General features: G+C 37.8%; 1 protein-coding gene across 1 annotated transcript in view; it reads left to right on the forward strand.

The window, feature by feature from the left end:
* Positions 1-12,758, forward strand: part of patj (PATJ crumbs cell polarity complex component) — a 165,391-nt gene that overhangs the window by 116,177 nt on the left and 36,456 nt on the right. Inside the window, exon 30 of the mRNA XM_073843627.1 lies at positions 7,963-8,159. Coding sequence (XP_073699728.1) covers positions 7,963-8,159 — 197 coding nt within the window. The remainder of the gene's footprint in view (positions 1-7,962; positions 8,160-12,758) is intronic.

The following is a 12,758-nucleotide window of genomic DNA, read 5'->3' on the forward strand; positions in this document are numbered from 1 at the left end:
CAATAGCAACAGCAAAAACCAAAGCAATTCTCGACCCTTTGGTCTCCTCCAGTCATTTCTGCTTGCTGAATGGCTGTCTGACCTCTAATAACTACATAGGGCTGCACGCATGAGCTGCTTCGTGATTTATAATCTGATCAAGAATGGGTTCACTGTCCTTAAACATCTCTCAATCAGGACAAAAGTCTTGAAGGTGACCTTCACGGTCCTCAAAAGAGATTTTCTCTTGATTTTTCTTCAGTAGATGATGCAGCTGCCTCAAGGTCATTCAGATGTCAGTACACTATTTGCTTTTGTGTCAAAATTTCATCTTTTCTTTTAACGGTAGCCGTCTCTCGCTGTCGGTCTCAAATACGCCTGCGTTGATCTTTCATTTCCTCATCCTCCCTGGAGTTTTATCAAATTACAACTGCGAGGTTTTTCGTTTCCACCTCTATCAGCATGTGATGGATCCTGACGCAGCTGATTTGAGTGCAGCGCGTGTTTGTTGTGCATTATATGCCTCTTACCTGATTGTCAGTGATCCGCTGAGTGACATGAAGCAGCATATTGGATCAATAAAATGACTGGGTTTATCCTAATGCGTAATGAAAGCTCTTGAATTATCATGCTATCAGGGTGTCCGATGATAGTTGGACTTCTGACCTCGTGTCAGCCTGGATGCTAAGCTCATGAGTTTTAAAATCGATTGGTTTGGTTTTAAAAGTGTTGTAGTATAAATAATAATTTGGATTTCTGTGTGCATGTGCATTTATGGTGGGGTTTGTACTGATTCAGATTTGTGTTGTTGTAATAAAATGTTGTATTAAGGTAGATTAGAACCTAGAATCCTTCATACTCAAAGCGGAAATGTTACGACTGAATGTAAATGTAAACCACTGATTGATGAACTAGTGATAACTGCTGAACCACTGACCTGCAAACATCCCTGGTTGGAAATAATAATAATAATAATAATAAGTAATTAAATATGAAATGTCACAAGTTCAATTTGAGCAATTGAACTGACAAGAATGATTGCTCATTCAGAAAGTATAATGAGAACATTTACAGTCAAGCCCGAAATTATTCATACCCCTGGCAAATTCTGACTTTAAGTTACTTTTATTCAACCAGCAAAATTTTTTTTTGCCCGGAAATGACACAGGCTTCTCCCAAAAGATAGTAAGACGGTGTACAATTGCATCATAGTGGAAAAAAATATTTCTCAGCTTTTATTTACATTTTAACAAAAAGTACCATGTCCAAAATTATTCATACCTTTCTCAATAATCAATAGAAAAGCCTTTATTGGCTATTACAGCAATTAAACGCTTCCTATAATTGCTGACCAGCTGTTTGCATGTCTCCACTGGTATTTTTGCCCATTCATCTTTAGCGATGAACTCTAACTCTTTCAGGTTGGAGGGTCTCCTTGCCATCACCCTGATCTTTAGCTCCCTCCACAGATTCTCAATTGGATTTAAGTCAGGACTCTGGCTGGGCCACTGCAAAACGTTAGTGTTTTTGTCTGCTAACCATTTCTTCACCACTTTTGCTGTGTTTTGGGTCGTTGTCGTGCTGAAAAGTTTCTCTGCAGACTGCCTGATGTTGTTGTTGAGCATTTTGATGTATTGCTCCTTTTTCATGGTGCCGTTGACTGTGATTAGGTTCCCTGGTCCACCGGCTGAAAAACACCCCCAAAACATTAGGTTCCCACCACCATGTTTGACAGTGGGGATGGTGTTCTTAGGGTTGAAGGCTTCTCCTTTTTTACCCCAAATGAAGGCTACATCATTGTGGCCAAACAATTCAATTTTTGTTTCATTTGACCATAAAACAGATACCAGAAGTCTTCTTCTTTGTCCAGATGAGCATTTGCAAAGGCCAAGCAGGCTTTTCTGTGCCTTATCTGGAGAAGCGCTGTCCTCCTTGGTCTGCGTCCGTGGAACCCAGTGGTGTGCAGTGTATGTTGGACTGTCTGCCTTGAGATGTTGCCACCAGCAGAGCCCAGATTCATCAGGATGGCCTTGGCGGTGATCTTCTCTCACTATCCTCCTGGCCAGCACAGGTGTCACTTTTGGCTTCCGACCACGTCCTCTGAGATTTTTCACAGTGCGAAACTTATATTTTAATAATACTTTGCACTGTAGCCACTGGAACTTCGAAACATTTAGATATGGCCTTATAGCCCTTTCCTGACTTGTGAGCCGCCGCAATGCACAGCCACAGGTCCTCAGTGAGCTCCTTTGTCTTAGCCATGACTGTCCACAAACCAACAGCAGAGAGCTTCTGTTTTTCACCTGTTGAGTTGATTAAAACAGCTGTTCCCAATGAATCAGGGTAATTAGGATGCTTTAGAACAGCTTGGACTATTTGGAGTGGTATAGAACTTTTATTTTCCCAGAGACTGTGACAGTTTGCAAAGGGTATGAATAATTTTGGACATGACACTTTTTGTTCAAATGTAAATAAAAGCTGAGAAAAAAAAAATTTCCACAATGATGCCTCTTGTACATCGTCTTATTATCTTTTGGGAGAAGCCTGTGTCATGTCCAGTCAAACAAGAACGTGCTGTCCAAATTTGCCAGGGGTATGAATAATTTTGGGCTTGACTGTATGTCAAAGCCCAAAATTACTTGATATAAACTTTCAATCACAAGTAATAAAGTCAGAATTGCAAGATATTAGTGAGATAAAGATATAAACTCGGAATTGTAAGAAAAAAGTCAGAATTGCACATTTTTATCTAGCAATTCTGACTTTATTTCTTGCAATTGTGTTTATATCATGCAATTCTGAGAAAAGTCAGAATTGTGAATTTATGTTGTAATTTTGACTTTATGAATTGCAGTTGTGAGAAAAAAGTCAGAATTGCAAGTTTTTATAGAGCAATTCTGACTTTATTTCTCGCAATTGTGAGGTTATATCATGCAATTCTGAGAAAAGTCAGAATTGTACGTTTATATGTCGCAATTCTGACTTTATTTCTTGCAATTTGTGAGTCAGAATTGCGAGTTTGTGTCACGCAATTTTGAGAAAAAAGTCTGAATTGTGAGATTGAGACATTTTATTCAGTGCCGGAAACAGGCTTCCATAGAAAACAGTAAGGCTCTGTCTTAAGATTTAGGAATCTGTATCATTATCAATTAAAGATGTCACACAATCATTATCGATTAAAGATGTCACACAAAGCAGACATGTTTACTTGTTAAGAATATATGACTTTTATGCATATTCTGAATATTAATTGGATATATCTTAGGGGTCTAACGGTACACGGAAGTCACGTTTCGGTACATACGTCGATTTTGGGGTCACAGTTCAATGCGAGTTCAGTACAACAGGAAAGTACTGGTTTTTTTTTTTCATTTATATTGAAAAGACAAGTAGTGCACATACACATGTAGCATTAGTAGTTGTTTTTGCAAATTACAAATTGTACATTGTATAATTTCAAGATATAAAGCAAAACAGAACGGTCTGACTTTAGAATTGTGAAATTATGCTACAACAAGACATCTGCACAAAACAAAAACAGCATGAATGAAAATGCAAATTCACCCTTTGCCAGCAGGTGGTGCTTATAGAACAGCAGCAATGCAGTGTTTGCTTGGTTACTGCTGTTAACTGGGCCTGGAGAAATAAATCGATGCACCGCAAATTAAGAAATGATTCTGCATAATTTCTGAGATTTTCTGAATGCATCGCAATTCTCCCTCCTGAATTAATTCTGAGCTTAGTTTTTAAGCTGAGCAGATGGCACTGCATGCTTTAGAAACAGCTGTACTCTGCTTGCTTCCAATTCCTTACACACACTTCAACTAAAATCGTCATTCGTAAAGTTTGAAAAGGTTGACACAAATTACAAGGATTTTCACAGTGGGCTGGCTGTGTTCACATTAATCTCGCATCATAAAAGCATTCTGAGGTGCAAGCTGTCTTCTTCATGAGCATTTAAGTGTGGTTCAAAACTAGATTAGAGCACCATCTGCTGTTAAAAACTAAGATCAAATCGGTTCCAGAGAGAATCACGATGTATGTATGTAGGCATTAACACCCCTAATACCTAACCCCCTTCTGCCATCTGTCCTTAACAATTTGTGTAAATGTATTCTTAATTGTGCTTCTGGATGCATCGACAAGAAACATTTTTTTAGAGCTGCCTCAACAAAACATAAACCAACAACAATAAACCCACTAATACATTTCCTGTTTCGCAGATGAGGCGTAAAATCAACTTTTAATGGACTGGAGCAGTTATCAGACACAGGCAGACCCTGTCTGTTTTGACCTCCCTTATATCTCTCGCTCTCTTTCCTCACACAGGAGGTACGATACTCTCGCTTCATCCATTTGCCAACGTTTTATGTTGCTCCAAGAGTCCTAAAGCTTTTAATTAGGCCTCTTACAGGTAGAGGTGCTCTCTCAATGCGCCCCCAAAGAGCTACACCGCAGTATAAAGGAAACAGGGATGAGCTTTCATAATGCGAAAGGTCACGGATATAAACATTTCCCTCCTCACGTACGTGCGCCAGCTGTGGTTTTAATCAAAATGGCTGCCGTTCACATTAAAGTTCAATGGTAAGTGTCACAAGGGATTGATGAAGTTTTGGAAAAGACATGACGGGATTGGAAAAAGTTGTTAAAAGTACGAAACATCTTCACCGGCCATCTGCCAGTGGCCTCATTTTGTTTAGGCGTCTGAAAGCAGCCAACAAATTGCCTGATTTTCTTTGATTCCATATTGCAGAGTTCCCTCACGGTTTCTTATCCTAACTGTTGGTCCTCTGTGGTTTAAAAGTGGCAGCGAATCATCTCCGTCTGAAGTGTTTTGTTTCTTTATGGGCACCAGCAGCACCTACGCTGAATTTCGATAGCACGAAAACTGAAGAACCCTCAAAAAAATCTCTCCAACCGTTGAAGTCTTTTGAGATTCATGAGAAGCAGCTGGCTTGGAAGATTATCAAATGTTCCCGGTGCTCGAGAATCCAGTCACTACCTTTCCTTGAAGTCCCGGCTCAGCCGCCATTTCCGTAACAGCCATATAATACAGACTTTTGAGCGATACGAGATGGAAAGCAAAGTGAGACTATCACTTTGTCCCTTTCGCAGGAAGTGCCGCAGGATGAACCAGGCCTAGTTTTGATTTAAGCTTGTGTTAGGTCAACTAAGGGCCGATTAATATGCTGCAGTTTAAACGCTCATGGCGATTAAATGCTGCAGGCTTTCTCTCAGCCGTTTACAGGCGTGGACATGAATCGATTACGTGAGCGCTGTAAGTCTAGATGTAATATCACCTGAGCCATGAGCTGTAAAAGATTCAATTCCATTCTCCACTCAACCTGGAAAATCTCTAGTGCCCAAAACACATTTTCTCTTGTCAGAGAAAAATTAAAAGAGTCTACTCAACCTCAGCAATCTTGAAAGTCCTGTCCATGTGAAGCTTTAGCGGATGCTAAGTTGTCATTTTCAACTGTTAAGTAATATCCACCTTATTTTGTGTGCAAGAGCGGGTGTGGCCATTTGTAAGTTGTATGGTTCTGGCTTCTGGTCTCATCTGCATCCCGCTATTTTTAGCTGTACAAAACTGCTAATTTTGCTGCTTGATATTGCAAATTGCTGAATCTTACCATATCAGAGCACACTTCTGAAGGGTTGCCATGTCCACTTATTATAAGTAACGCTTATTAAGCATTTTTAGGCTTGTTACAGGACTAGTATTAAATTATTCAACGTATTATAAAATTATTGCAATGTTCTGCTTTCTTGCACATTTGGTATACATGTTTTTGCCTCTTTAAATACATAATTAACAACTAATTGCTTGGTTCTGTTCCATGTACAGAGTTCCTGTAAATTTGGTTGCCACTACCTGCATTTTTAAATTGATTTGTTTGCTAAATGCAGTTGTCACTGTATGTGTGTACAGAACAGAATTAAGTAGCTGAAATAATATTGCAACAACCAGTTGTTCTTCGCAGAGTGGACTTTTTTGACGGGTGCCATGTCCACTTATTATAAGCAACATAATAAGCAATCTTTAGGCTTGTTAAAGGAGTATTGTTAAATTATCACAACTATTATTCAATTATTGCAACATTTGTCTCGCACATTTGGTATACACTTGTTTTTTTTGGAATATTAAAATGACTAAAGACTCGTTATGTTCACTATTTTATCTAAACCACCATTGACAGAGACGTCGTGTTTTGTATATGTTTGGAAGGCTATTTTGCAAAGCGCACTTTTAAAGGGTTGCCATGTCCATTTATTATAAGCATCTTTGGGCTTGTTGTTTGGGCTCATAAAGCTATTCAGTTTATGAAGTTAATAAAGTAGGCAGTTGCAGGTCACTCTATTTTGGTATGTGGCTTACTTCCAAGATAACGCACTTGGAAAGATTTGGCAAAAATACCCTGTGGTTTCTTGCTTCGCACATACAGAAATGACACAAGTCTGATACCTGTTTAAATATATAATTTACAACTAGTTGTTCAGTTTGGTTTCATATACTATATAGAATTCGAAAGACGCGTCATGTTCACAACACAACTCTGATGTCTGTTTAAATACGTCATTAATAACTAGCTGTTCAGTTCGACTCCATACACTACATAGAATGCATGTAAATGTTGCCACTGCCTGCATTTTTGAGTCGATTCGCTTGCTGAATGCAGTTGTCGCTGTGTGTGTACAAAACAGAATGAAGTAACCAAAACAATATTACAACAACCAGTTGTACTTTGCAGAGCGCACTTTTGAAGGGTTGCCAAGTCCACTTATTATAATCAATGATTATAAGTGTATTTGGGATTGTTGTTGTGCTCATAAAGCAATCCAGTTTATGAAGTTAATAAAGTAGGCAGTTGCAGGTCACTCTATTTAATAATGTGGCTTATTTTCAAGATACATGGAAAGAGAATGGACGAGAATCTTGGAAAGATTTGGCAACACTGAGTCTAAACCTGCCTAAATACGTTTACCACTACCTGCATTTTTGAGACGATTCGTTTGCTTAATGCAGTTGTCACTGTGTGTGTACAGAACAGAATAAAGTAACCGAAGTAATATTACAACAACCAATTGTACTGCTCTGAGTGCACATTTGAAGGGTTGCCATGTCCACTTATTATAAGCGACACTTATTAAGCATTTTCAGAGTTGTTACAGCAGTGTTGTTAAATTATCACAACTATTATTAAATTAGTGCAACGTTCTGCCGTCCTGCACATTTGGTATACGGTTTTTTTTTTTTTTTAAACCAAAGTGATATTACAATGACCAAAGACTAATTATGTTCACAATTTTATCTAAACCACCATTGATAGAGACGTCACGTTTTGTTTATGTTTGGAAGGCTACTTCGCAGAGCTCACTTTTAAAGGGTTGACATGTCCACTATCAATAAGGGTCTTTGGGCTTGCTGTTTGGGCTCATAAAGACATCCAGTTACAGCAGTTGCAGGTCGCTCTTTTTCGAATCTTACTGCATTCCAAATGATCCTTACGTTGGGCGGCACAATTGACTGCATGTATTTGGTTAGATTTGGATTCACCTTAAAAGGATAGTTCACACAAAAATTAAAATTCAATCATTGATTGCTCACCCTCATGTCGTTCCAAACCCGTAAGACCGTTGTTCATGTTCAATTAATGACAGAATTTTCATTTTTAGGGTGAACTATCCCTTTAAATTCAAAAGCACTGCATTGGGGACATAACGTGTAATTGCACGCCATGCTAAGCTCAGTTCCCAGATGAGATACTGAGAACGTTCTAGAAATGAGAAATGCTTTGCTCCCTGTGCCTTGAGGCTTTTCGGATTGCCTGTCAATACTGTTTACTATACTCAGCTTGACGTATAGACGCTTGTGTAAACAATACCTTTATCTTTGTCCTCTAGGAAAGTAATTGCTATCTTTCTGTCGTTTTCCAGTCCTATTCCCTGTCTGACATGTCCTTTCTCTATGTTTGCATTTAGAGGTGATCAGGCAGAGGTACGCGGACCTGCCAGGAGAGCTGCTGATCGTGGAACTGGAAAAAGACCGGAATGGCTTGGGCCTCAGTCTGGCCGGGAACAGGGATCGCTCCTGCATGAGCATCTTCGTGGTGGGGATCACCGCCGGAGGGCCAGCCAGCCAAGACGGACGCATCAAAGTGGGCGACGAGCTGTTGGAGGTGAAACATACAAACACACAGTCAAGTGATTTGAGGGGTGGGTGTGGAATCATTGAAGTGGGGTTTAGAGAAGGTGAACATCTTCAGCTTTACTAAATACGCAATTATTTGTTCATTAGCAGTCATTATAATTTATATTAATTGTTTCATTAATAAGTAGCTAATAATAATATTAATAATAATGATAATAAAGATGTTTTATTTAAATAGTTTTTAATTAAATTTAGATTATTATTAGTGGTGGGCCGTTATCGGCGTTAACGTGCTGCGTTAACGTGAGACTCATGTCGCGCGATAAAAAAAAATGTCGCCGTTAATCTATTCTCAAAGTTGGGTTGGGAGCTGGGTCTAAACTACGTAAGATATGATGACTTTCACTTTGATATTTTAGCGCGGATAACGTGTATCTAGTTGAATTGCACTGTAGGGGGCGAGAACAAGTCTTCAACTTCTGTGAAATTACCACATCAAATGAGACGCGCAGACATGGATGCAGTTATGAAGCCGCTTCAGGGCAGGTGCGTGCGTTGCTAGACCCTTTTTACTGGGGCACGTGCCCCAGTGAAAATCTGCTGTGCCCCAGTAAAATCTCAAGTTTGAGTTATAATTTACTTTGATAATCCCGAAATAAAGACATTAAACTATATGCAACAACTGAATTGACGCTTCTAAAAGCAACGCAGTTTATTGGAAGACTATGCACGCAGATAGGCTATCCATACCCGCGCGCCTGTGTATTTCACGGGAACGCGCACGTCGTACAGCCTTTTGCGCAGAAGTACTTGGTTACACAAGTTTGTATAGTTAATTGAGTTGTAAATGCAATTGTCAAGCAGTTTGTAATGCATTTTGGAAGCAGGAGATGAGCGCCTGGTCTAATGCGCCACCTGGCTTGAGAAACCCGTTCTCAAAGACTTACTTTTAGTCATTATTTGGGTAGCACACATATTCTGAATGCCTTCAGCAGAATTCAAATTAGCCATTTTAATCTAGATTAATCTAGATTAATTTCAAGATTTAATCTAGATTAATCTAGATTAAAAAAATTAATCTATGCCCACCACTAATTATTATATTACTTTTTATTAATGAATTATTTTACATTTTATTTAAACAAATAATATTATTATTTATCATTCGTTTGTTTGTTCGCTCATTTGTTAGTTCGCTTTGTTCACTATCATCTATCTAAAGTTTGTGCGTTCGTTTGTTTGTTTGCTCTATTATTTATCATTTATCTGTCTATCTATTGTTCGTTCATTCGCTCTTTCAATCTATAGTTTGTTCCCTTGCTGTCTACGTTCGTTCGTTTGCTCACTTGTTTGTTCAATCTGTCATCTGTCATTCGTTTGTCTGCTCGCTCGCTTATCTTTATATCTATCGTTCAATCATTTGTTCATTCACTCACTCCATCTATGTATCACTCTATGTATCTATCTATCTAATGTTTTTGTTTGTTCATTCATTCACTCCATCTATCATCTAACTATCTATTGTTCGTTTGTTTGTTAATTCGCTCTATCGTTTGTTTGCTCGTTTGTTTGTTCACTCTCTATCTATAAATAGTATTTCTATCTATCTATCTATCTCTTGTTTGTTTGGCCTATCTATCGTCTATCTATCATTTGTTCCTTTGTTCATTTGCTTGCTCGCTTGTTTGTTCGACCTATCTATCTATCTTTCTGTCGTTTGTTTGTTCATTTATTCGTTTGTTTGTTCGCTCTATCATCTATTTATCTATTTTCTTATGTCTATAAATATTTCTGTCTACAATTTATTTGTTTGTTCATTCACTTGTTTGTTAAATCGCTTTGTTTAATCTATCGAACGTTTTTTTATTGTTCGTTCACTTTATCTATCTACTATCTATCATCTATTGTTTGTTTGTTTGTTCACTCCATCTATCATCTATCATTTGTTCACTTGCTCACTTGTTTGTTTGGCCTATCTATCATCTATCATTTGTTCCTTCGTTCATTTGCTTGCTCGCTTGTCAGTTCGACCTATCTTTCTGTCATTTGTTTGTTCATTTATTGGTTGGTTGTTCGCTCCATCTATCATCTATCATTTGTTCACTTGCTCACTTGTTTGTTTGGCCTATCTATCATCTATCTATCATTTGTTCCTTCGTTCATTCGCTTACTCGCTTGTTTGTTCGACACATCTATCTATCTTTCTGTCATTGCTTTGTTCATTTATTTGTTTGTTTGTTCGCTCTATCATCTATTTATCTATTTTCTTATGTCTATAAATATTTCTGCCTACAATTTGTTTGTTTGTTCACTTCATTTGTTTGTTCATTCACTTGTTTGTTAATTTGCTTTGTTTAATCTATCTATCGAACGTTTTTTTTATTGTTTGTTCACTTTATCTATCATCTATCATTTGTTTGTCCGCTCCATCTATCTATCATTTGTTCACTTGCTCACCTGTTTGTTTGGCCTATCTATCTTCTATCATTTGTTCCTTCGTTCATTTGCTTGCTCGCTTGTCTGTTCGTCCTATCTTTCTGTCATTTGTTTGTTCATTTATTTGTTTGTTTGTTCACTCCATCTATCATCTATCATTTGTTCACTTGCTCACCTGTTTGTTTGGCCTATCTATCATCTATCATTTGTTCCTTCGTTCATTTGCTTGCTCGCTTGTCTGTTCGTCCTATCTTTCTGTCATTTGTTTGTTCATTTATTTGTTTGTTTGTTCACTCCATCTATCATCTATCATTTGTTCACTTGCTCACTTGTTTGTTTGGCCTATCTATCATCTATCTATCATTTGTTCCTTCCTTCATTCGCTTGCTCGCTTGTTTGTTCAACCTATCTGTCTTTCTGTCATTTCTTTGTTCATTTATTCGTTTGTTTGTTCGCTCTATCATCTATTTATCTATTTTCTTACCTATCTATAAATATTTCTATCTCTCTGCCATTTATTTGTTCATTCGCTCCATCTATCATTTGTTTGTTCAAACTATTATTTGTTTGTTCACTCACTCACTCACTCGTTTATTTGTTCTATCTATCGATCTATCTTTCTATTGTTTGTTCAATCATTCACTTACTCAGTCTATCGTTTGTTTGCTCCATCTATCTATTTGTCTGTCTATCATTTATTCGTACTTTCGTTAGTTCATTAATTATTAAAATTAGCAAAAATGTTTTTTGAATTACGACTATTTTTTAGTTATGAATTAATGACATTTCAAATTATATATTTTTAATATTATATATATAATTAATATTAATAAGCGAACTATTTCACTTAATATAATTTATTGATGATAATACAAAAATTTGTACTAAAACAAACTGTCCCTACCTTTTTTTCTTTTTTTTTTTTTTTTTTTTGCAAAGTGACTCTAACATAGCTCCCGGTGAGGAATTACGGGTTAGTTCTCAGGATTTAGAAGCTATCTATCCCTCACGCTTTCATTTTTTCTTTCTCTAGATAATAGCCTTTTCCTGTTGAGCCCCTTGTAATCCGAGGGGAAAATGGTGGTTTCCATCAATTTCGTTCTCATTCTGCTCTAATGCTGAATGAAGCATAGGGCTCGAGGGTCGTCGGGGGCAGTCTCACACAGGCTAAATCACTTTGAACCTTGAGGGAGGTGGTGGCCAGGCTCTCTGTTCTGGATGCGGATCAGCTGGTTCCTCCATCTCGGTCTCTACCTGTTTGGATCTGTGCCTGCGCTATTAATGTGCAAACAAGAGTGTAGGGTTTTGCCTCAGATGACCGAATGAATTTCAAATGAAGCCACCTGCCCTCAGTTTCACTATCTCTGCTTATCACTTTCTCTGCCTTTGTCTCCTGTTCGCTTTATCTCTCCAAGTGTTTCTTCAACTCCTTCAACCCCACAACCTCACCATAAGACATAATTAATTGAAACACACTGATAATGCCAGGTCACTTTTATACTTTCATACATGCACAGTTTCAATTCTCACTTATTCATGAGTTTGAATTTGAATTGAATATAGAACTTTGTGACACAGTGTGAATAATTCAAATAAATATTTTTAACCAGTAATGTTCACAAATTACGGTTATTTCCTAATTCATGCTTAAGAATGAAAATTAATAATAAAGCTACACTTTAAGCTGACTTTAAAATGACTCTGAATCCTGTTTGCAACTTTAATTTACATTCAGTTCAAATTGAAAAAGGCGTTCACAATTCATTTCTGAATGAACTCAGCTGCTCATCCGTATTGCTGCATCCCACAATAAATTCCCTGCTCTTTTCCCATCCAGATGACATTTTGGTTTCCACGTTCGTTTCCTCCTCGGAATTGCCTATCGATTTAGCAATTTGGTCGACACGTACGAATGCCGTATTTTGGTGTGGAGTTTGAGGCCCAGTGCTGGCGAAGCTCAGAGCCGTGCTCGCTGACCTTTGTCTAATATCTGTCTCCATTAGACGTGAACACACTGCGGCATTAGTCACGATCCACTAGTTGCTCCTGCCACAGGTGACTGGAGACACAAGTCAAACAGTCTTAAATATGTGTTTGCTAACTCATATGTGGTTATTCGTAAACAGTTCAGCAAAGCCAACTCTTACAAAAAAGTAGGATTTTAGAGATGTGTTTTTTTGAGTTCAAATGT

Source organism: Garra rufa, chromosome 7 (assembly GCF_049309525.1).
Source record: "Garra rufa chromosome 7, GarRuf1.0, whole genome shotgun sequence".
Classification (NCBI taxonomy): Eukaryota; Metazoa; Chordata; class Actinopteri; order Cypriniformes; family Cyprinidae; genus Garra; species Garra rufa.